This window comes from Myotis nattereri (genome assembly GCF_964212035.1).
Source record: "Myotis nattereri genome assembly, chromosome: 13".
NCBI lineage: Eukaryota > Metazoa > Chordata > Mammalia > Chiroptera > Vespertilionidae > Myotis > Myotis nattereri.
The window spans coordinates 13,922,491-13,946,872 of NC_138088.1; the positions used below are offsets into that span (position 1 = coordinate 13,922,491).

A 24,382-nucleotide genomic window follows, 5' to 3' on the forward strand; every position below is an offset into this window, starting at 1 on the left:
AACCCGGGTTGTGGGCAAGTCCAGGGAAGCCTGGAGGGATTTGTTGGTTTGTAAAGCTCAGTTTTGTGGGGGAGGGAACCCATGATGGGGGTTTTATATCCCCTGGGGGAACTGTCCTATCCTTTGCTGCAGTTTTTTATGTTATGCATGTTTTGTTTTCAGATTTCAAACCTTGGACTTGACTTAAGGAAAACCCTTAAATTTCCTGACATATATGGAGGCCCAAAGGCCGCAAACTACAGCCATTTAGAAGGCTAATAAATCAAGGAACCTCAAGGCCACAGTCATCTGCTTGCACATCCCCACATCACCCCCACCTCCACCCCTCCACAGTGCTGGACAGACCCAGGGCCTTTGCTGGGTGGGACTGATTGGGTAGGGAGGCCTTCAGAGTGGCTGCTGGACACGGAAGACAAGGTTGGAGGTACCAAACGAATGACAATTCCATTTTCTGGAAAAGACTGCAGCTTCTTTTTACATACTGCTTTAGAGTATCAAACACCAAGAACTCTGTCTCATTCCATTTTCCCCTTTGACCTTGGCTTTTCTTTAATGGGTGTGTGTCCTGAACGCCATGAATATGTTCTGAATGAAGCAGGAGAAGCTGCAAACATCCGGTTCATCCTCTTTGCCCAGCGCGGCCTCCTTTGCCAGGTGCTCTCCGGCATCCAGGGCCTTCAAGGGCGAGGGGAGGGGCTGAGCTTCGGCTCAGGCTGAGTAATGGCTATACCATGAAGGAGGCTAACTTCCCCCTCATCACAGGAAGGGCTGAAAGGAACCCGATAATTCCAATTAGACTTAAACTAATGAGCTGGAAGTGTTGGGGTGAACCACTGTGGGCAGCGAGGGGACAGTGTGATCATCTTCCTTTCAATTAGCACTGGAAAAACCTGTAGCCCAGCTGGTAGCACACGGGAGCAAAGTTTCTGAGAACATCAGAAGGGGGACTCCCTCGGGTAAAGGGATAAAGGCTGCGGAACAAACCAGACTCTCATCTTTAAGGGGGGAGGAGGGAAGACCCTGATGGGGAAAGGTGGGCTTGAATGGAGCCTGGAGCACCCCTTCTCCTAGCTGCTCTCCTCACGTGATGGAGTCCAGCTTCAGTGGTTCTCAACCTTCTAATGCCGCGACCCTTTAATACAGTTCCTCATGATGTGGTGACCCCCAATTTCATTGTTACAAATTGAACATAATTAAAGCATAGTGTTTAATCAAAACAATATGTAATTATATTGTTTTCCGATGGTCTTAGGCGACCCCTGTGAAAGGGTCGTTCGACCCCCAAAGGGGTCGCGACCCACAGGTTGAGAACCGCTGAGCTAGATAAAAAAAGCGACTTTAGGGAACTCAACTGCCTGTTGGAGCCTGTGCCGCCCCCAGGCCAAGGCCCCCCTGCCCGTCCTTGCCTACTTTCTTAGGCAGCCTCTGTAGCTTCAGGAGAAAAACCACCTGCTGCTGTCAAGGCCGCAGACCACTCGCCAGCCTCCCAGCCTCGCGATGGCCCTGCCTCCACGCACAGGGCCCCGGAGAATCTAGGAAGGGGGGACTGAGGAGCGAACTAAGGATCGGTGGGGGACGAACTAGCGTGTGTACCTTGAAGAAGGGTCCTCCTCACTCCCGAGGCCCAAGGATCTAAGATCTTAAGGCGTGAGGCCTGTGGAATCCAGTCCACAGCTGGTCACCCCTCTCCTCCCCAATGGGGTCTCCTTTGGGAAAAAAGGCCTGCGATGGGGGCCCACCCATCCTTTTCGGGACCTCCAGGGAGCTCTGTTGGGGGCGCAGAACACGGGGAAGAGTTGCGAGGTCCAGTGCCTGGGCTTAGGGCGCTCTGCCTCGGACACTGGGGGGTGGCGGGGGTGCGTGCCAGGCCGCTGCCGACGGGTCAACCGGCCCCCTGCCCAGCCCCGAGTCTTAGCGCCCCGCGCCGCGAGCCTCCTTCCCGCCCGCCCCGGTGGCTGAGCCGCGCCGCTCCAGTTGCTGCAGCTGCTGGCGGCCGCGGGGAGCGCGGGGCGCGCGCCGAAGAGGCTCGGGCGGCGACGAGGAGGAGCCGGAGGAGGCAGGAGGCAGCGCGGGCGGGGGCCGAGCAGGCTCCGCGGTGGCGACGCGCTCCGGGAGCGTGGCTAGCGGCGGCGGCGCCCGGCGACCGGCCGCGGGGAACCTGCCGCGGCCCAGTGCGCACAGGGGCGGGGAGCGCGAGCCGGGCGCAGCCGCGAGAGGAGGGCCGGCGTCCGGGCGGAGGGGGCCGATGATACATTATTAACGAGTTGCCGCCTCAGAAGCTCAAAGCGGCTCGTCGGCAGCGCGAATTGCGCGCGGGGAGGGGGTCCCGGGCCGGAGCGCAGCGCACACGCGTGTCGCACGGCGGGCGGCGCCGCGCCGAGGGCACCCGGGCCCGCGCACAGAGCCGGGGCGCGCCCGGGGGCGGTGCAGACCCCGGGCGCGGGCGGCCCGCGGCGCCCCCTCAACAGCCGCGCTCCGGGCCAGCGCGGCTCCCGGAGAGCGGGGCGCTTGCGGAGGAGGGGGAGCGGCCCCCGCTCTCCATCCCCCTCCCCCCCGGGCGGGCGGGCCGGCGGCCGGGGGGAGGGCGGGCGGCGCGGCTGGCGGTATATATCTCCGCGCACCCCGCCAGGTCGCGCACAGCGCCCCGAGCCCAGGCGCCTCCCCGCCCCCCTCCCCGCGCTCCGCGGCGGCGGCGGCGGCAGCAGGAGCAGCAATATGGCTGTTGATGGGTGTTCGGGGTGGCGCTGGCGGCGGGTGGAGCTCCCCCGAGCCCCTGCGCCCGCTGCCCGTTGCTAGCTATGGCAAATGGTGGCGGCGGCGGCGGCGGCAGCAGCAGCGGCGGCGGCGGCGGCGGCGGCGGCGGAGGCAGCAGTCTTAGAATGAGTAGCAATATCCACGCGAACCATCTCAGCCTAGACGCGTCCTCCTCCTCCTCCTCTTCCTCCTCTTCTTCATCCTCCTCTTCTTCTTCGTCCTCGGTCCACGAGCCCAAGATGGATGCGCTCATCATCCCGGTGACCATGGAGGTGCCGTGCGACAGCCGGGGCCAGCGCATGTGGTGGGCTTTCCTGGCCTCCTCCATGGTGACTTTCTTCGGGGGCCTCTTCATCATCCTGCTCTGGCGGACGCTCAAGTACCTGTGGACCGTTTGCTGCCACTGCGGGGGCAAGACGAAGGTAAGGCGCGCCCCGGGCGCCCGCCCCCTGCGCCAGCCCCGCCGCTCCTCGGCGTCCCCAGCATCCCACCTCCTCGCTCCTCGCCGCGCCGTGCGTCCCTCCATCCTAGCCCGCCTGCCCCTCGCCGCCTTCCCTGCCCTCCGCGCCCTCCGCGCCCCCCGCGCCCTCGGATGGGGGCAGCGGGCGGCGCGCGGGAGGCGAGGAGCTGCCCCCCGCCGGTGCGCCCCGGGACGCGGACGCCCAGTCCCGTCCCCTCGTTTACTGGAGGGGTCGTTTGCGGCGGCGGCCGGGGTGGGGGACGCGTGCCGCTCGGGCGCGGTGCCGCGGGGCAGGGAGAGCTAACGCGGAAGCCGGGGGCGCTGGGTGCGTGTGCCCCAGGGCTCACCGCCGCCGCCCGGCTCCTAGCGGTGGGCGAGGGGAGCACGGCAGCCCGCGCTTCAGAAACCTGTTGGGAGTTGAGTTCGTGGAGTCAGAAGAAAGGGAAGACCTTTTCGGCAAAGGAGAAAACCCTTTGGACTAGGGAATCCCTGGGGAGGAACAGGGCCCGAGGAAGTGGGGGAACCTGGGTGTGGGCGAGAAAAGTTGGGGAGATGTACCCCAGTTTTGGAGGTAACTCAGGGAGGTTGGCACTTGAGGAGTGTGGCGAGGTCACACATCTGATGTCACCTCCCTCTTCATCCCTTAGATATTCTCGTGGAACACCCCCCCCCACCCCCACCCCAGCTTCTGGGGCATCTGTATTCTCGCCCCCATGACACCTCCTTTAGGCCCCTGGCAATGCCACCAGCAACGTGGAGCCGGGGTGGGAGGTCCGCCTGGGAGCCGCGGAGGCCGCGGTTTCACGCGGAGCCTCCTCTCCGACGTTTCCGGGTGACTGGATGTGGGGTTTGGCTATTCCTGGCGCAGAGACGCCCACCAGCACCGAGGCGCACTGGCTTTAGTATGGTTGCTAAGCTCACTGCCTGGTCTGTCGCTGGGTCGCTACAGACTGACCTCTGCCCCCCGCCCCCACTGGCTGAAGGTTAGGGGGGCATGGAAAGCTGCAGAATATAAAAGAAAGAACCGGAAAACAGTGACCCCAGCTGCCTTCTGTTTGAGTAGTTCCCATCCTGGGGGACCTCCCAGGACCAGCATTTTCAGGGGGAGGAGAGATCGAGGGGAATAGGGGAGCAGTGCCAGGTAGAGGGAGATCCCCCTGGGAATGTTCACACCTTTTCCGGGCAAGTTCATCCGAGGGCCCCTCAGACTTCCACAGGGCACAGCAACTTGTCGCAGGCTCCTTAGTCGCTCCAGAAGAGGCAGGGAAACAGGGGCTCCGGGTGACACAGGGTGAACTGAACCCCGCTCTCCTCATTAATTATACATCCTGTTGGGTGCTGAAGCTCAGCTGTGTTTTGTGGCAGCACGTTCGTGTTTTGGAAAATACTGGCGTGTTGGAAATAAGGGAGAACAATTAAAGCCCTCACTCTCTTCCTCTCACACTTCTCCCGGAAGCCTCCAGGTACTGGGCTGGCCTGTTTCCTTTGGAGTTACCGCCTCAGCGACAGAGGTTTCTCCTTACTTGTCAATGGAAAACCTCCCAATTTCCAGAGCAGCCACCAGATTAAGCAGAACCCTAACCATGAGACCCTGAGACCATGTTCCTAGCGTTGCTCTCCCCTTTACCACCGCTCACTCACAGACCTTCTTAACCATACATTTACTCTCCTCTCCTACCGCCCCCCCCCCCCCCAAGAGTCTTCATCCCTGAAGTGTAAGTTCCTTTGCTGAGTTTCATTGTCTGCCCTGAGGGGAAAGACAGCTTATGGTTGTGTGCATCTAAAATGTTTTGTAGAGTGAGTGATTTTGGTGAACTTTTTAGTAGTCTTCTTATCCATAAGCGACTGAGCAGTCTTGATGATAATGAAAACTTTGTTTTCCAATGAATCAAAGTAAGTTTGGGTGTTTTTGTAAGTCCTGGGGTTTTAAGCACTCTCTAATGTCTCTCTACTCTAGGATATATGCTAGTATACATCAGTGCCACTGCAGTGCCGGGGATGAAATGCTAATCATACCGTTCACATGAAGAATCTCTTTGCCGAGTGATGACCAAGCACAACTTCTGTCAGTTTTCTCAAGATAATAGATTTTTGGCAATGATCATTAGAAAAATAAAATAATCCCTATAATTAGGCTATATTTTGTAGCTCTAAGACCTTGTGAGTTAACATAACTAGAAATTTCTACAAAAAAATCAGAGATGCTTGCAGTTGGTTGGGAAGATGTGAGGCGATGTAGAGCAAGGTCTGGGCGCTTTTGAGACCATCAGAGTTTGTTTTAAACCATGCCCAGAATCTCTTACTACCTGCCTCTGGATTTGCTCAATTAAACCTCGTGTAGCCAGCTCTTTAACCAAGTGGTAAGAACTTAGGCCTTTTGTCAGCTACTCTTTCTATCCTTGATGTCCATTGTAGTCATGATTTTTTTTGCCCTTCATTCTTTTTTCTTTCCAAGTATTTGGTAGTACAGAAGGATGCATTTGGCTTGAACTTGGAATAATTACTTTACTGCTGGGTTTCTCAAGCAAACCTGGGCTGCTTTTCCCCAGAGTTCTACTGGTCCTCACAGGTGTTCCCCCTCACCTTCATTCATTCCCAAGATGGTCCGGCCAGGAGCTGGGGTCCATTGGAAGGCTGGTCTTTTTATCATCAGAAATTACCCTGGAGGTATGTTTTGGCAGGGAGCTGTGGAGTCACAGGCTTTGGGTCTCTGGGACCACACCATCCTTTTTGATCAAAGGAACCTGGGACTGTGGGTGCATCGGTAGTACCTTTGGCCTCTGAATCCCAAACGGTGAATGACTCTATTATTTTGAAAAGAATTGTATGTGGATTTTTCTTTTTAGGAAATAAAAAGGAACATGAATCACATTCCCCTCCTATTGGGACCTTGGACACAGTCATTTCAGTGCTATGCCCTTTTCTGTTCTTGGTCACATTTTTTTTTTTTTCTGTTGCGTTTCATCAGAGCTCTCTCTTGACTGGGCCGTGACATTTTGAGGTCCAGTCCAGCAGCAAACTGGAGTGAACAGGGAGCTGCTCCGGCAGCCTGAAGAAGACCGTGACCTTGAAGAAGTCACTTAACCTCTCTGGTCTCTCTTTTCTTGTGTTTAAAACGTGGTCTTTGAATTCTGTGTTCTCATGTCCCATCCTGCTCTCTGACTCAGTTTCAGGAAGTGGAAGGAGTTGAGAGACGGGGTAAAATTCTAGCTCAGAGTGTGTTTTGCGATGGTGCAGCCATTCCTTTAGGAATTCAGCCTCCGAGAGTCCCTGTGCCTTTCCATCTCCGGCCCCTCGTCCAGCACACAGTCTCCTTTTTTTTTTCAATTGGTCTGGAAGCCGAGGCCGACTTCCTGGGGAGCTTTGGTTTGCTGAGCGGCCTCTTGTGGTGTCCTCCCTACTGTCCTGAGCTGGAGCTGTTCCCCTGTAGAAGTTTGGGCTTGATTGAGGCTGGTCTGCATGTAGTGAATTATCGAGGTATTGTCTCCATGGTTGTGTCTGAAAAAACAACACGTGTTCTCTGTCAGGCTCCTGACTAATATAAATATCAGATCCCATTATGGCTTGGTAATTACCCAGGGTCTGGCCTGATGCATCCAATCAGGGCTGGAGCTTCAGGGCCTCTGAATTCTCGATGCACATTGGCCCTCATGTCTCATCTTGCGCGTCCTGGGCATCAGCTGCATCGGACGACCTTCACAGGCTCCTTGGATGAGATCACTTAGGCCTTGGAGAAGTTCTCAGTCCCACTCCAGCTGACCTTCTCTTATCCAGACAGCTCTTGCTTCTCGTGCCTGGCTCTCTTTATGGAAATACACACTGGAGTAGAGACTATAGTCAGACCCACGTGCAAATCCTGGATCTCACATCTATCAGTAGGGCATCTTTGTCTGGCAACCATGTCAAACCTTGAATTCTTGATCTGTAAAAAGAGCATAATGATGCTTACTTTGTAGGGTTCTTACAAGGAGTGGCAATAATGGGCAGGTAGCATCCAGCAACTGCCTGGCAGGTAGCAGGACTTCTGTAAATGGGACCTGCTGTAGCTCCACCGAGTGGTGAGTTTATTTTCTCTTGATTCCTTAACTTTTGGCCCCTGTAGGACACAGACTACAACAAATAGAACTTTTGAGCCAGAAAGAGTCTCAAACCCTGAATTCAGCCTGAGGTTGGGCATTTGGCTGTTGCAGGGCTGGCAGATTGGGGGAGGGGCAGCCAAGGCAGGCTCTGTGGAGGAGGCCTGGAAGGATGGCTGGTGCATCATGATGCGGAAGTCCCTGGATGAGCATTGACAGGATGGTGCTCCAGGAGCTGTAGACACATCAGAAGTGAAAGGTTTGTTGGGCAGGTGTGGCTGTCCCCCATCCCTTGAATTCTGGCTCCTCATGTCCCTTCCTGCTCTCTGATTCAGTGTCAGGAAGTGGAGGGAGTTGAGAGACTGGGTATAGTTTCTAGCTCACAGTATGTTTTGCAGTGGTGCAGCTATTCCTTTAAGAATTCAGCGCAGAGCCCTGTTAACCCCATTCTGGAGCTCACAGACCTGCTCCCCCAACACGGTAACAGTGTCTTAACCAGGATGCTCTCCACCTGGACCAGTTCTAGTGTTTCCCAAAGTGTGTTCTGTGGAGCACTTGCCCTTGAAGTTACCTTGTGAGAAAATGGAGAGTCATGGCATACCTGCGTGCCCCCGGGAGAGCCCAGGCTGGGGAATCCTGCAGGAGAGACACTGGTTAAGCTGCCCCTGACTGTGCTCACTTAGAGCAGCCGCGCCTAGAGGTCGAGCCTGCTGTGCATACCTGAGAGTCAGCCTGTGACCTTGGACAAGGACTTTGCTACTATGTGCCTCAGTTTCCTCATCTGCAAATTGGGGATTGTAATAGAGCACAGCCCTATGGGGCAGGTACTCTCCTCAACCCCATTTCATAGCACTTCCTAGGAGGACACGGCAACTGTAAGCCATGGGCTGGCCCTGCTTCCGGTGCCCAGGGCCCTTGCCCACACAGGCATCAGGAGGAAAGGGAGAACTGCCCTGGCAGTTGGCCTGGGGGAGGAAGGATTCCTAGGTCAAGGACAAGTGGGTCTCACCCCTGTCTTCTTCCCTGAATGGGGACACTCATTGGGTCCTGGTAGCAGGGTAAATGCCAGCTTTGTCAGTTTCTCCTGCTTTCTCCCGGTCTCCTCACCCCCTCGGCAGGGCAGAGAGGCCTAGTGCCAAAGCCATCAGGTTGGCATTGGATTGCAATGCCAGGACCTCCTTCCCACAGTGGCCAGCAGGGATGTCCCAGTTCACAGAGGCAGTGGCCATGCTACCCTGCCAATCACAGCCACCGCCACCACCTTCCTGGGACTCCGGGGCTGTGGAGTCCCATGGAAAAAACTGTGTTTGTGTTGTGATGCCACAGCTCCCGGGGCCCAGCTGAGGACACTGGTCTTCATGGAGTCACGCATGGGGGTCAAGCAAGATCAGGCCTGGAGCGGGACCTCTGAAATCGCACAGCCATTCTGTGTGCAGTGGGGGCAAGCATGCCTCCTTTGTTGAAATGCTTCCCGAGTGGCTGGAATCCAGCCCTGGCCACGTGGAGAAGGAAACTCAAAGGCCCCACCCCCCAGAGGCAGGGTGACCTAGCATTCTGGATAGAAGGCTCAAAGAATATTCAACTGGGGTGTCAGATCTCCACCTCCAAGGGCTGGATAGAGCACCTAGCCGTCTAATCCTGGGGCTCCTCACACCTTAGTATGCACATGAATCACCTGAGGAGCCATTAAAGTACAGGTTCCGATGCAGAAAGTCCACAGTGGGCCCCGAGATTCTGCATTTCTGACAGGACACCAGCAGGGCCGTGCTGTGCAGACCACAGTGTGAGTAGCGAGGGCCTGATCCAGGCCTCAGCCTCCAGGCAGCCCCTCCCTGAAGACAGGCCTATTTTTCAGTGTGGAAACTCCCCACTCCTCAGCGGTGGGAAGGGATGAGAAGCGGAGGGGTCACTGTGCTGGACGGCCGGGTCGAGAAGACTGCTCAGCCTCCCTGAGGTGCTGCGGTTCAGCCTGGGCGCCTCCCGCGAAGGCTGAGCGTTCGGGCGCCTGCTCCCCAGGAACCCGCTGGCGCTACTGGTTTGGGGTAGGGTTGTGGTGGCCAGAGCAGGGCTCTGCAGATGTCCAGGGTGTGGTCTGTGTGCGGCTACCATGTGGGCTCTCCCTCCCGCCAGCTGGGCACACTACAAGGGGAGAGGCTTTCTGAAGTCCAGGATGGCAGCCCAGCCAAACCACCTTCTTGCAAAATTAAAGGCTCGTGGTGTAGCCAAGGCTGCGCTGTGGTGATGCTCCAGGAGGCCAGCTGCTGGCCGCTCCCTCTGGAGTGTTTGAAGTCGGAGCAAAGCAATACAGCCAGCCTGGTTTTCCATCGGGACCTGGGTGGGCCTTCCTAAGCAGAGGTTCAACTGGAAGGGACTGAGCTGGAGGCCTGGTCGCTGAGTGGGGAGAGCGGGTGGCCCTGTGCTGGGCAGCCCTCCCGTGGCACCTCTCAGAAGCCCGCTGATGAAATGGAAACTAGCTCCTCTCACCACAGCAAGGTCTTTCGCAGCTCACTCTCTCAGGGACTTTTCCTTGAGATGTGCTCTTTATGTTGTTCCATTGTCCAAGGGGAAGACCGGGAGTACACTGGACCCACGAGCATCTCCAGCAGCCCAGATGGAGAAGGCTTAGTGTAATGCCCAGCAGACAGTCGGTGCTCAGATCTTATGGTTACCGTGGTTGTTGTTTCTGCTTTCATTGCACAGTAAGTGTGTGCTGCATACCGATTTAGGTGCTACGGGAGATACAAACCCCAGCTCTGACTTTCAGTTGACAGGGTCAGAAGGAAAAGAGCCCAGTTATCTTCTCATGGGGTATGCACATGTCTGATCTCTGAGTTGCCAGTGAACCCCTTGAGGGCGGGAAGTGAGTCATATACATGCAAGCACGTATGTCTGTTGGGAGCTCGGTGGGGATGTAGTAGGTGCAAACACATTTTGCTGTATTTTTATTTAGTTATTTATTTTTTGCGGGGAGGGGGGTGTAATTTGTTAGAAGCTATTAAGAAACTCTGGTGAATGAGATGAGCTGATTTGGTGACCAAGTGATGCTGAATCACTCCTGGATTTTAATTGTCCACGCCGCCTGGTCTCTCTTGACCAGTGGCTGACAAGGAGTTAGTTCAGGACGAGCAGTTGTACACGAGGTGCATGAGTCAGGCAGGGGGATGGAAGGGCAGCTTCCAAAGAATGGCAGCTTGAAAATGAAATTTGCTTTGTGTTGGCATTATTAGGTGATTGTCTTTGGGACATTATGTCTAATTGCCAATTTGGAAATGTAATCGGCACGCCAGGTCCACAACTCCGAGCCATCTCCCTGAAGAGCTCATGACCTGTGTAACTAACGCTTTCCATGGCCCAAGGCGTAGTTATCCAAAACATCTCAGCGAGGGTGTTCTTTATGCTGTTTCCTTGCGCCCTACCAGGTTTTCTCAGGGGCCACATCCCCGTGTGCACTCTGGGTATTTCCAAGGTATTCAGCAGAAAAGCCTATATTCCTTCCTTCTCTCCTTCCTTTTGCTCATCATCCTTTTCCCTTCTTTCTTAGTGGTTTCTGCCAAGTCCAGGTTCAGAGGGGCTGGAGTTTGGAGGTGAGTGGACAACAAGTAGGGGCTTGATCTTGCAAGTTTGGAAGCGCATGGGATTACAAAGTCAGAGTGGTGGAAGGGGGCTTTGGGCCTGGTCCTGCTTCCTCCCCAGCCCCGCGGGAAGCCTCAGAACCCTGGTGTCTAGGCCACGCTGGGAGCCCTCTGCCCATCGCCAGAGCAGATGAGGGTGTCCACCATCTCCTGAGGCCACCATTCCATTGGGGATCCCCTGCCCCTTAGAATGAATTGAAAGATCTTTCTCCTTACATTAGTCCCTCTTTGTTTTGGTTCATTTCCAGGACCCTTGGAACAAGTCTTTGTAGACGATAGGCTTCAAATTCTCAGTCCAGCCCAGGAAGACCCAGAGGTGGGCGGTATTGAGGTGTCAGCAGCATTGTTGAGACATACAATGCCCTTAACTTGTATTGCTCCTGTGCAGGACACTTTCTCTCTCTTGGGGTGTCCTTTTGCTCCATTCTTTAACGTTTGGGAAAATGGCCCAATCTGGCTGTTGGTTTGCCCTCTGAAATCTGTCTGGTCTTGTGCGGAAGCTGTGGGTGGAGGTTTTGGCTGCCCCCGGGCCATCACGTCGCCTCTTCATTATGGCGCGTGCCTGTGTCTCCAAAGTTTATCTTCCTGCACAGTTTAGTGCTGGGCTTGGCCGAGAGCAGATGTAGCTTTGGGGCCATGCCAAGAATCCAGATGTAGAGTGTGGATCCTTTGTTAATAAGAAGCCCGAGTTTGGCTCTGCTTTCTGTGTGTCAGCTCTAACTAAAGGAGTGAGAACAGACAGTCTTGAGCCTCTTTTGCGTCATTTAAATGTAGGTGCCGCCTAGAATTGAAGATCATGCCTGCCCAACTGCTCATCTTTTCTCTTCTCTTGGGCTTCCAGATACTGGCGCTGCCATTTCCCCTGTTGTGCAGAGCAGGAAGAAGCCAGTGTGGAAAAGAGAACATACAGGAGGAGAAGGCGAGGGAGGGCAGGGGTGCAGGGAGGTGTTTACACGAAGGAAATGAGGACTTCTCTTAGGGAAGCTAGAGGTTGGATAAATATATAATCGGATGGATTTTGCTTTAGTCTCTTTGTCTTACTACATAAATGGTGACAAGAGACCTTACCCCCAAGGAGTGAAGCGATATAGAAAGACCAGTGGAAAGAGTGATTTCAGTTTTGGAAGGTTTTTAGCTTTTCTAGTGGGAATTCCCATCTGATTAGTTGCTCTGTGGCCCTGTGGCCCTGTGGCCCTGTGACCCAGGCACCAGGGTCCAGGCTTCCCGGGATCTTCCCTGTGGGCTTGTTATACAAGAGAACCTCGCTCCTCTTTGTGAGAAGTTGCTGATGGAACTTGTGACTTGGGGAGTGGACCCTTTGTGGCTCTGGCAGGTGAGAAAGTGGACGTGGGGCAGTAATCAAACGGAGAACCAGCGACAGGGCTCTGAGGCGTGGCAGCAAGATCTGAAAAAAGAGGGGGTTTATCCAGGTGCTGGGGTTTTCATGACCAACTTCAGCTGGCAACAGCTTCAGACATGGTTTTTCTTCTCTGTGCACTGGGGGCACTTTCCTCCCGGGCTTACAGGGGCTGTCCGAGTTGCCCAGAAGTCACGGCCACTCCCCCGGTGGACTGACTGTGGCAGCACAGCTGATCAGTGGGAAGATTCTTGAAGGTTATGGGATGGCGTCTCCAGCTGAACCCAACAGAGATGTCACGGGCTTGCCTCAGTCTTAAAAAAGAAACCCTTTTCTTAAGTTCATGTGCAACCCTATTTTCCCCATAAAATTTCTTTTGCAATTTCTGCGTTTTACACTTTTGTCCTTCACCTAAATGCACAGTATATTCTTTTTAAAAAAATATATTTTATTGATTTTTTTTTACAGAGAGGAAGGGAGAGGGATAGAGAGTTAGAAACATCGACGAGAGAGAAACATCGATCAGCTGCCTCCTGCACACCCACCACTGGGGATGTGCCCGCAACCAAGGTACATGCCCTTGACTAGAATTGAACCTGGGACCCTTAAGTCCACAGGCCGACGCTCTATCCACTGAGCCAAACCGGTTAGGGCCACAGTATATTCTTTTTGAAAATGTGGGCAGTGCAGAGAGGCACTGAAAGGAAAGGACACCTCACACCTCACTCCCGCGAGTGTGCCTGCTCTATCCAACCCGGAAAACAGCAAGTGGTGGTGGGGCTGGGAGCCTTGGACACGTGATACCTGTGCACGGCCGGTGGGATGTGAAGTGATGCAGCCACCATGGAAAAGAAGTTGGTGGTTCCTTGAAAAATTAAAAAAAAATAGAATTATGACCCAGTAGATCCACTCTGGGCACAGATCCAAAAGAAGATATTTGTACACCTCCATGCACAGCATCATCATCATAACAGCCCAAAGGTGGAAACAACCCGAGTGCCCGTTGGTGGATGTGGTGTATACATGCAGCGGAGTATTAGGGTGAAAAAGGAAGGACGCATTGACACAGGCTACAACACGGATGGACCTTGGAAATGTTAAGCTGAGTGAAATAAGTCAGAAACAAAGGGACGACTACTGTATGGTTCTACTTACAGGAGGTGCCCAGAGTAGTCACCATTGATAGAGACAGCAAGTAGATTGCAGGTTACCAGGGGCTGGGGAATGGCGAGTTGTTTAATGGGGTTAGAATGTCAGTTTTGCAAAATGAAAAAGTTACACAGAACAATGCAAATATGCCGGACAAAAAGGACACCTCACACCTACTAGTACGACTACTGTGTAAAAACTCAGAAATAAGTGTTGGCGAGGACGTGAAGGTTTCCACACTCTGTGTGTGCACTGTTCGTGGGAATGTAAAATGATGTGTGCTCAACTGTACACTAAGAAATGGTTAAGATGGTTAATTTTGTCTATTTTACCACAATTTTTTAAAAAGGAAATTTTTTTTCAGTTCCCACCTCCTAGAGATGACGCCCGTTATCTTTGGGCACATTTGCTTCCCGGACACATTCTCCATCACGGCGCTCACCTCTGTTGGTGAGGCGGCTGCCAACCTTCCTCTGAGCATTGGTAACTGGCAGTCCCAGGAGAAGTGCCAGGTGGGCCAGGTTCGATTTCGATGGCGTCCACACTGGGAGCAGAAGAGCAGACGGAACAACCCTCGTTCTGCCACAGACTCTGGTTTCCTGGTGTTCATTCTTAGGGGAAGTGAAGGGACTGCTGGGTGTGTTATGTTGATGTGTGTGCGGCTATGGCGTCTTAGGCTGGTCACTGTCTCTGGGCTCCAGTTTTCTCATATGTTAACATGCTCTCCGACTCAATGATTTCAATACGCAGCCATTTCTTAAATCAGATTTCAGGGCTCTCATCGTACCTGATAAAGAACCCAGGAGTAACTTACTCAGGGCAGTGAGATCAGGGAGCAGTTCTAGAAATCACAAGAGTGACATGTGATTGACACCCAAAACTTCAGTATTGGCTTTGATGAGATGGCATATTTAAGAGTTACAATCTGGGGACACAGACCCCATCGGAAATGCCATCAAACTTGTCATTAAAAAAGGCTTTTGTGACTATGTTGTTACTTCTAAGGATATAGCCGCACTACTATTGAGGTTTAAATTTTAAGTTTTGATGTGGAGGAAAAGTTAAAAAGGTCTTCAATTATAGGTCAGACTGTGATAGGCCTGGCTGTGTTGAGGTTGGGCATAAAAAGAAACATCTAATTAAAGAGAATGTCATGCAAATCAACTTAACTTTGATGCTTTTCTTAACCTGCCTCAGAAGCAACCCCAGAACAAGAATGTTCATCTCAGCCCTGTTCCACGGAGCATTCCAGCTGCCAGAAGGGGGGCCCAGATGACCGCAGCTTCTGTGGCCAAGGGGAGTATCTGAAGGGGTGATCCTCCCATACTCAATCACTTCTGAACCCCCCCTTGGTCACCCCCCCTCCCGCAACTCATCAGTTGCTAGTACGGCAGAAGTTACTGAATAGTCTCTTGGGTTACATACCATCAATTAGATTATGCTCTCGGGCCATGTATTAAATTTTAACCTGTCACAGATACCTTACACGGACACTTCCCAGAGCCACAGGGTACCAGGTAGCTTTGGGTATTATTGAGTGCATTGGTGATTCTGTAGGACTTGAGGAACCCCAGACAAAATTACTCCCTTAGCTTTTTCTGTCTTATAGTTTAACTCTTCCGGGAGGGGGTGGGGTGGGTGTGTGGGGGGAGGCAGACCTATCCTACAAGTGCTGAATATGTGATTTATGGCCATGAACCAGATATGTATGACAGAGCGTTTGAAAACTCGGGTAACCTCTTCATTTCCCAGTGACAGGCAGTGCAAGCACGCTATTTTTAATTGGCCCCTTCTTTAAATCAGGAGCTGAAATGTTATCATGCAAATCTCTCCTGAGTTGCATGGAAACTAATAAAATCATGAAGGCTTCTATTTGTATGCTATGAACACAGTCTGTAATGAAACTGAAACAGCTATCTCTAGGGATGATGCTATTTAAGTGCCAGGCAGGGCTTTGAAACGGTTTTAATGGTGGAAAGAGAAACTGGCGAGTGAGGCGTGCCTGTTCTCTCCTCCCCAGCTCCCCAGCGCCTGCTCGCTCTGCGCCTCTGTGCTTCCTGACCTCAGAGAGAATGAAGTGAAACAGAGAGCTCTCCTCGCTAATACATCCTCTGTCAGCTGCTGTAGGAAACAGCGCTTGATTCTCAAACATTTCTTCTTAGCCTTTTCCTCTTCCTCCTCAGGCATCACATTGGTCTCCACACTTAGTGGTTTTTTGTTTTGGTAAGTTTTTCTATGTGGACTGGAGTTTTTTCTTTGGAAAAAAATTTTTTTTTTTGAATAGTTGCTATGCATCAAGCATCAAGCATTGTGTTAAAACTCCTTATGTTTTTCTTATGGTACTAGGGCCCCAGTGCACAAATTTGTGCACCTTGAAAGGAACTGTGGGCTGCGAGGCTGGGGTGGGCACAGGGGCGGGTCTTGGCCCATCCTCCACGCCCCTGCCTAGCCCCTCCCGCTGCAGCCCCCAGTTCCCTTTCTGCTGGCAGCCCAGCTTCCATCACCGCAGTTCCCACACGCGGAAGGTGCCGGCCCTCGCTTGCACCCGCTGACGGTGTGGAGTGATTGGGACCGGTGCCAGCAGTGGGTGCCAGCACTGGGTGGGGCTGTGCCGCGCAGGAGCAAAGAATTTTCAGTAACCACCAGAGGCTCGCCCTGATGATAAGGACCGGCACCCCACCTTGGTCCAGCACCCCGCTCACCTGCTCCACCATTCCGCCGTGGCCGATGCCCACCATGGTCCACACGCGCCCCCTGGTGGTCAGTGCACGTCACAGCCACAGGTTGTTTGGTTGTTCTGCTGTTTGGTCTATTTGCATATTAGGGTTTTATATATATAGATTTAAACCTCAAGAACAATCCTATGGCGCAAACACGTTTATAATCCCCATTTTACAGATGAGAAAACTGAGGCATAGAGAATAAAATTATTAAAAAAGTTTTATATAGCAAGCATTGAGTGCTTACTGTGTATTCGGTAGTTTCTAAGTTCTTTATTTGTGTTATCTTATTTAATCCCCACGAGAGCCCCATGATAAATATTATCGCCCTCACGTTACAGATTAGGAAACCGAGGCATGGAGAGGTTGAATAACTTGCCCAGGGTCACACACTAATGAGGGGCAGAGGCGGGATTCAATCCTGGCAGGCGACAGTGGAGCCCACACATCTAACCCCTGCACTGTGTGCCTAGAATTATACCCCCTGCAGCGGCAGGTCGGCTCCGCCCAGCTCAGCCCTGCACACCGTGAGAGAAGCTCAGGCCACAGATAGGACCGAAAAGAGGAGTCACTGTGTTGAGACTCAGGCACCATCCCCAGATGAGATATGAGATCCCTCTGTCTAGTTCAGAGAATTCTGTTCTATCGGGATAGAAACAAACCTTAAAGGTTACCTAGTCCTTTTAATCTCTCTAAGTCTGGCTTTCCTTTGCTGGAAAATGGGAATTACCTTTTCTACCTGATAGGCAGTGTGCTGTGTGCAGCCGTGCAGGTTGCTCATGGTACATCTCCAGGGCTGCGATGGCTTTCACATCAGATAATCCAGTTGTGCTTTATGAACTATGTACCCATGTTCCTGCACCAAGGAATATGTGAGGCATGGAGTACATATTGGGGCATTTTTCTGACTGTTGGTCTTCCTTGATAAAAACACGATTTTTAACATTAACACATACATGGAAGGTATGAGGAGTAGTATGCAGAATTCAAACATATTTTTAGAAATTTGAGAGGGGGGGGAGAGAGGGAGAGAGAGAGAGAACGAGCGAGCATGCGCGCACATGCAGGAGATCTGGAGGATGGGAGATGTTTGACATCTCCAGCAGTCTCGCCATTAGGCTGTGACCCTAACCATCCTGATGCAGAATTATGACCACATGCCATTTGCTCATATCTCAAACTCTGAAACTGTGTGATTGAAAGCATGGGAATGCTATGAAAAGCAAATAAACATATTTGGATTCCCCGATCTCTTATAAATAAAGTACATTTCGGATGTCGGTGGGGCAAAGAATTTAATCTGCACACTCCGCAGAAGGCGGAGGGAACTCATTCCGTGGCCATGAATCTTCCCTTGCCTCAGGAAGATCGATCCTTGCCCTTCTCCACCTCCATGGCCTGGAAATGCATTATTGTATCACAATATGGATTTCTTTCTAGACCTTTGGGCACTGGGGCCTTGTGCCTGCTGAACCTCACGCGTGGAATGTTTGGAGGCAAGAAATGAGCTGGTCAGTCCAGGAGTCCTTGTTTGCATGATTGTCCTCTTCTGAGGGCTCGGGGTTGTGTAAAACATTGTTTCTTCCCTGGCAACGCCCGTCACCACGTTGTGTGATTGCAGGGGTACCGTTCACATTGTGGTCACCAAGGGTGCCCTGGAGTTGTGCAGTGCACAGCCCGCACGTCCACGCGCGTGGCTCTGCTAGGCGTCTGGCTGGGCTGGTATAATACTCTCGCCGAGAAATTAGACAGTGAGAGGCCCAGCAGTAAGAGAAACATCAGTCACTTGAGATTCAGAAAAGTTGGCAAACACTGAGAATTGGTCAGACAGGGGGTGGCTATGGGGGTGTGGACATGGGGGTGTGAAGGTGGCTCCAGCCCCAGGACTGGCTGTTTCTGAGACTTCTGACCACTGCACAGCTGCTGACCTGGAGGAGGAGGTCTTTCAGGCCCCCGTACTTGCTCTTTGAGAAGAGAGAATGCTCAGGTACCAACCCGCGTGCGTCTTAAGGCCCCTGGATGAGCAAAAACAGGCCCCCGCGCATTTAGAAAAGGCCTCTTCGTTGCCAGTTGTGCTATTTTTAGCTCGCTCCCATGGCGCCCGCTGTCCCCAGGTGTTTGTCAGCAGAGCATCCTGCGCCTGTATGGAAAATGGCAGTCCGAGCCCAGGCCACAGCAGTCGCTCCACCAGGCCTGGCAGCCAGGCCGGGTCTCTGAGGCTGGCAGCCTGCTGTGAGGGCGGTTGCATAACTGGCCTTTCTGCTGGTCATGGTGCCTGCTGGTCCTGGGTGAGGAGGTCGAGCCAGAGTAAACAGGTCCACAATCCACTGCCCCTTCCCAGGCCCTGGTGCGCTGGCCTGCCGCGTAGTCCCAATGCTGAGCTGGCACGTCAGCAGCTGGTTTTACTGCGGAGCTGCCTGCTTATCACCGCAGGGTGCGCGGGCCTGAGCCACAGGTGTTTTCCATCCACCTGAGTCAGGTCTGCTCTCCCCTGATCCTCCTGTTGTCTTTGTCCTCTGCCCATGTGAGCACCATCCATCTGATGCTCCTGTGGGTAGGGTCAGCCATTTTCCTCCTTTAATCTCATTTGCCTCCTCCAGGGGGTCCTGGAGACCGGGTAGTAAGGGGATCAATAAGAATGTGGCCAATAATAATAATGATTCTTAGTGTTCAAAGAATCAGTGAACAGTGCCTGGTGTTCATGCTCATAGGCAGTCCCCTCTTTGAGTCAGGGCTAGCTCTGTGACTTGCTCATAACCAATGGATTTGGTGGGAAGGATGCTGTGATTTCTGAGAGTATGTAGAAGGACCCTTGCAGCTTCCCTCTTGGTCTCTTGGAACATTGGCTTTTGAGAAGCCAGCCACCATATGTAAGAAGTCTGACCACCCTGAGACATCCAGGCCACATGGAGGGGCCCTGGAGGATGAGGTGCCACGTGGAGAGACTGCTCATGCAGTCATTCAGGGACCTTGGCTCCTTACATCTCTGGATCTGCCATCTTCTAGGGGGCCCTGCAGGTTTCTGCTGAATCCTCAGCATCCAGCTGACACAATGGGAATGAGAAGGAAGGACCATGGGGTGTGGTTTCGTGGGAGTAGTCCTAGAAGTCATTCACATCACTTCTGCCCACCCAGTCCGGTGATCCGAACTCAGTCACATGGTACCTTAGCTGCAAGGGATCCTGGGAAATGTAGTAGTGCACCCAGGAGGAGTAGGGAATGGATTTGGAGAACACCCAGACTGCAGAAAGGGCTCTGGATTGCCATGCTGGGGGGATACTAGGGGAAGGGTTTCTGCCATCCACAGCAGGCTCTGCTGTAGCTCATGATGACCGTGACCCCGTAGCAACACTGGATGCTTACGGGGTACTGCTAGCTGTCCCATGCAGTGTGACGCGCTCTCCATGGCTTCTCACTTAATGATCTCAAAAAGCCTACGTTGTAGGTATTACTACTGTTATCTCTGTTTTATCGATGAGCTGAAACTGAGGACTGAGGTTTACAGTGCTTATGGCGCTTGTCCAAGGGGCATTGGTTAATAAGTGGCAGAGCTGCTTCGAACCCAGGATTTTCTGGCTCCAGAAGCTGACTCTGAGCCGCTTCCTGTGCTGCTCTGGGCTTCCTTCAATCTCCCCTTTCGGGTCCCTACCTTCGGCTTGACTCTGCTTCTTAAATGCCTTTAGGAACAAGGGGACCAAGGAGCTTCATTGCCTCCCCTCCCCAAATTCCAAAGAGGAAAGGGCACCTCGGCTGTGGCCACGTGACCGTCCTTTCTCCTCCACCAGGGTATTACCGGGTGGCAGAGTCACAGGGGCTCCTCAGGGTGGAAGCTCGGCTGCCCCTCAGCTCTCTCCTGCTTTGAATATTCCCTGGAGTGGCTCTTTGCCTAGGTCACAGCGGTTCTCAGCCTTCCTAATGCCGCGACCCTTTAATACAGTTCCTCATGTTGTGGTGACCCCCAACCATAAAAGTATTTTCGTTGCTACTTCATAACTGTAATTTTGCTCCTGTTGTGAATCGTAATGTAAGTATCTGATAGGCAGGATGTATTTTCATTGCTCGCGACCCACAGGTTGAGAACCGCTGGGTGTCACAGTAAGAGCGCAAGGGGAAGGGTTGGCAGAGGCTGGTCTTCCTCCCTGTGGGGAAGCGCGTCAGCCTTGGAGATGTGACGTTAGTCCATCCTACCCAGTTCAGATGTCATGTGTTAGCAGAGCGAGTTCAAGAGTTCACTGCTGAGATAACAGGGGAGCGAACGTGAGTAAGAGCCTGAGTAATGGGGCTACTTTTCTAAGACCCAGTGGACCAGAACATACAGGTCCAAATGAGCATCATCTCTCCTTAGTTCAGTGTCATTATCAAGAGCATGCCCTCTGGAGCCAGACTACTTGGGCTCAAACTATAGTTCTGCGACTTGCAGCCCTTGAGACTTTTGTCAAGTTGCCAAACCTCCACGTGCCTCAGTTTACTCACCTGGAAAGTGGGACTAATAATAATAACCACTTCATGGAGTTGCTGGGAGGATAATAGGTGTCATTGCTGAGAGTAGCACCTGATGCGTAATGAGTGCTATATGAGCGTTTGTTATTATTTCAATTTGGTCACCTTTGGGTGACTGACTCTTTCTCTAACATGGACCATAGACCATGACTCTTCATAACATGGACAGCCACCTTCAAGGTGGCCACTCCACCTTCCCTAACTCTTCACTCTAGTCCAGCGGTCTCCAACCTTTTGGACCTCATGGACCACCTGTTGACAACCGCTGCTCTAGTCCACCCAACTTCCGGAGGGGTGGCTGGGATGCCTGCCCCCTGCTGGCCTGCAGCGTTCCTGTAGCGTGAGACTGTATGCTGGTCATTTTTGCATCTGTGGTGCTTGGGGCAATCGAGGGCCTCTGCAGAATTGCCTGAAGTACAGTCCCTCTGTCGCGGGCCCAAGAGGACGGGGACCTTTTTATGTTTATTTCTGCCAATGCACTTCTGTGCCCAGCATCACAGAATGCCGGGAACAAGTGCGGGCCTGACAGACAGGCTGAGTGTTGCATCCTTGCCTGGAAAGGGAGGGTCTCCCGGGAACAGGCCTGTGATGGCATCGGCGTGTTCTCCTGACTGTTCCTGGAGTGACATCTCAGCATTTTGCAACTTAGCTGGCTTTTAGGAAACTTCCCGAGGTGGTTTCCAGGCCACTGTAATGAATAAGAGAGAAAGCCAACGAGGGGAAGGTATTTCTGGTCTCCCAAATATGTGATTATGATGCATTGAATCTGAATTCTGGGCGGGGTGTAAATTTGTTGATGATTTCCAAAGAAAGTTCCAGAAATGCTTTGAGTTTTTGCTGCGCTGGAGCAGACGTGTGATTCCCCGCCCCCGCCCCACCGCAGAGGGGCAGCACTCATTTGAATGCTGGCTTTGGTCTCTTAAATCCAGGCTTGTGAACTTTATAGCTGAGCTTAGAGTTGGACAAAGGCAGGCTTGAATCCCAGCTCCATCTGGCACTCGCCCGGTGGCTCTGGACAATCCTCTTCACTTCGCCAAGCTCACTTTCTTCATGGGGGAAATGTGAACTCTAAAAATAGCTGCCTTGTATGGTTCTTGCGAGGATCTCTATGAGCACTCAGAACCTCTTAGGCGCTCAATAGATGGCGCCTGCTATGACAGGCGAGGCTGACTTGTTTTGGACCCCTCTCCTCCCTCCGTAGCCATGGCGAGAATGCCACTGGGACGAGGAGGAGGCAGCCTGGAGCCAGGGGCACCAAGACGTGTCCACACGGAGGTGGTGATTTTTCCGGGGGACACGGCATAGGGAGGCAGAGCTTAGGGTTAAGAGAAAAGTGGGGTCAGAAATGCTCCCTCTCCTCGCCCTGTAGAAGGAGGAGGATGGGAAGAAGCAGAGGGGAGGGGAGGAAAAGGAAGACTTTTGGAGTACCAGCGACCTCACTGTCCAACGGTTAATTCTGAAGGGCCTCGGTCTGCCCACCAGAAAGACCAGGTTGGATGAGGCGATCCTGAGGGTCTCTTATGGCTCCTGTTTTTGTTAGAACTTGGATTTTGCTCCTGAATGTTCTGCCCGCCCCGCCCACCCTCCACCGCCTCAGGCAGATGGAGACAATGGCAGAAGGAACAAAGGTAGGAAGGGATGGAGGGTTTGGACAGTGCTTCTCCCAGAAGGCCAGGGCCTGTGAAGAGGCGTTGGAGTCTGGTGGCCCGCCTGTCCCTGTCCTGGCCAGCCTTCTGTCCTGAGCATGCCCGCAGGGGCTGCTGAGCTGTGAAAGGGCCAGAGGACCTCTTGGGCTGTAAGGGCCAGAAGAAGGGCCTTTGCAAGCCTCAGGCTGTCCACCTGGGGAGTGGGGGGCTTATCTCGTACTTGACGTTTCCCCGTTTAGGAGCCCGTGTGACACACGGAGGCAGGCCCGGTGCCTACTCCCCGGTGGACGTAACATCTGCTGTTGGTGCTCAGACTTGTTCCTCTCCTGGGGATTACATGTTCTGAGGCAACAAAAACATCTGTGTTCACTGACCCTTGCGGGAAGACTCTGGGCCGTCTTTCTTTCCCACCTCCCACCTCCTCTTACCTCGAGTTTATTTTGCCACATTCCTTCGGCTAAGCAAATATTTTGCTCACTGGCAACTTGTCACACACCGTGCCAGGCTGTGAAGAGGATCCCTGGGTCATCGGTCATGTGGTGCTTTTCCTTGGGGGAGCCCACGGGTGACTTGGGGCTGGGTGAGGGGGGACATGGGTGCTCCTTCCTCTGCTTGGGTGGCGAGGGGGGAGGGGCATGGCACTTGGGGCACAAGGACCTGGGCTCAGCTCTTGCCTCCTCCACTGATGGGCTGGGTGGTCTGGGGCCAGGTGTCTGTCCTCCCCAAGCCTCATCCTCCCTTGCCTGTAGGACGCAGATCAGAGCTAAAGCTCTAGCTCGCACTCGAGAGGCACTCAGTAGGCAGCGGCCGTCGTTTTCACTGTGAGTCCAGGGGAATGACGCCCCTTAACGGAAGCAGATGTATCCAAGTCCACTGTGGGCTCACCTTACCCCAAGCGCTATGCTAAGTGGGCGGGGACAAGCTCCGGAGGGTCCCCCCTTGCTCTGCGTTGCCCAGCTCTTGTGCTAGATTGTAAGCTCCTGACTGTGGATCCTTCAGGAGTCAGCACGCTCTGGGCTGTGGGCTTCATTTACCTCTGCATCCCCGCAGCCAAGCCTGTGGAGTGGCCCAAGGTGAGCACTTGGTAGACACGGGGCACGTGAATGGACAAATGGGCATTCAACAACGCTTGCCGATGAGCTGACTAATAGGCCACACTGGTTTATGTCTTGGGCACTGCATCTCTGTCTTGTCTGCGGGTGAGGCTGGCCTGTCAGGCTGCCTTCACGGGGGCCCAGGCTTGGGCAGTGGCAGGGTGAGGGTGCCAGCGGTGGGCCTGAGAAGGTAGCCTCTCCCCATCCGTTTCCCAGCGGCTTGGCCTGGGGTGCGGAAGCCTCTCACACCCAGCTTCCCCAGGAGAAAGAGCACTTTGTCTGCTCTGCGTGTCGGACGGCCGCTTCCCACCTGCAGACAGTCTCCCCCTCTGTCTGATGAAATGACAGCCCTTTTCTAACCCAATCACCCCACATCCTTCCTTCAGTCCCCGAGTGAAGGGGCCTTTGTCAGGCCAGCCCCCAAGCCGTCCTGAGAGGAGCCAAGTTCCTGGTCGCACCGTGCTGAGCCGAATTGCTGCAAATTGGACTGAGGAGTCAATTTTAGCCCGGACGCAAACATCCTGACAGAGAGCAGAGTGTGTGTATTTGTTGCCGCACGTGGGAATGAACCCGGCATCTGTTTGCTGCTCATTAACCCGCGGTGCACACCTTTGTTGCCTCGTGAGCCACCTGCAGCCTGAACTGCCTCCTCTGAGGACGGCCCTCTGGTAGCCAAACTCAGTTGGCCCAAAGGCATCCATAACCGTCTTACTTGACTTGTTACCCCCACTGGGTCTGATTTTAGACAGAAGCGTTGTTTTTGTGGCCAGATGGCTTTGAGTTCTTGAATGGGGTGCAGAGTGTATCGGAGGGGCACAGAGCACCTGGGGGTGGGGCCCGTTAGCTCCAGTCAACCAGGGTTTAGGGGGCTTCTGGGGGGTTTTAAACCCTGTGCTGTGACTGGGGGAAGGTTGGGGCCAGGCAGCTGTTGTTTCCTGAGGGTAGAGTGAGTCATAGTTTGAGGGGGCCACTTGGCATCTAAAATTCTCACAGC

At 53.5% G+C, this 24,382-nt stretch overlaps 1 protein-coding gene across 8 annotated transcripts in view; it reads left to right on the forward strand.

Annotated features, from left to right (window-relative positions):
- Nucleotides 1–2,575: 2,575 nt before the first annotated feature.
- The window catches only part of KCNMA1 (potassium calcium-activated channel subfamily M alpha 1), a 683,439-nt gene continuing 661,632 nt past the window's right edge, over nt 2,576–24,382 (forward strand). For all 8 annotated transcript variants that reach the window (XR_013996758.1, XM_081105313.1, XM_081105315.1 and 5 more), the window contains exon 1: nt 2,576–3,176. Coding sequence is in view for 7 of the 8 variants with exons in the window: in XM_081105313.1 (XP_080961439.1) it covers nt 2,799–3,176 (378 nt within the window). In the remaining variant the exon portion in view is untranslated. The remainder of the gene's footprint in view (nt 3,177–24,382) is intronic.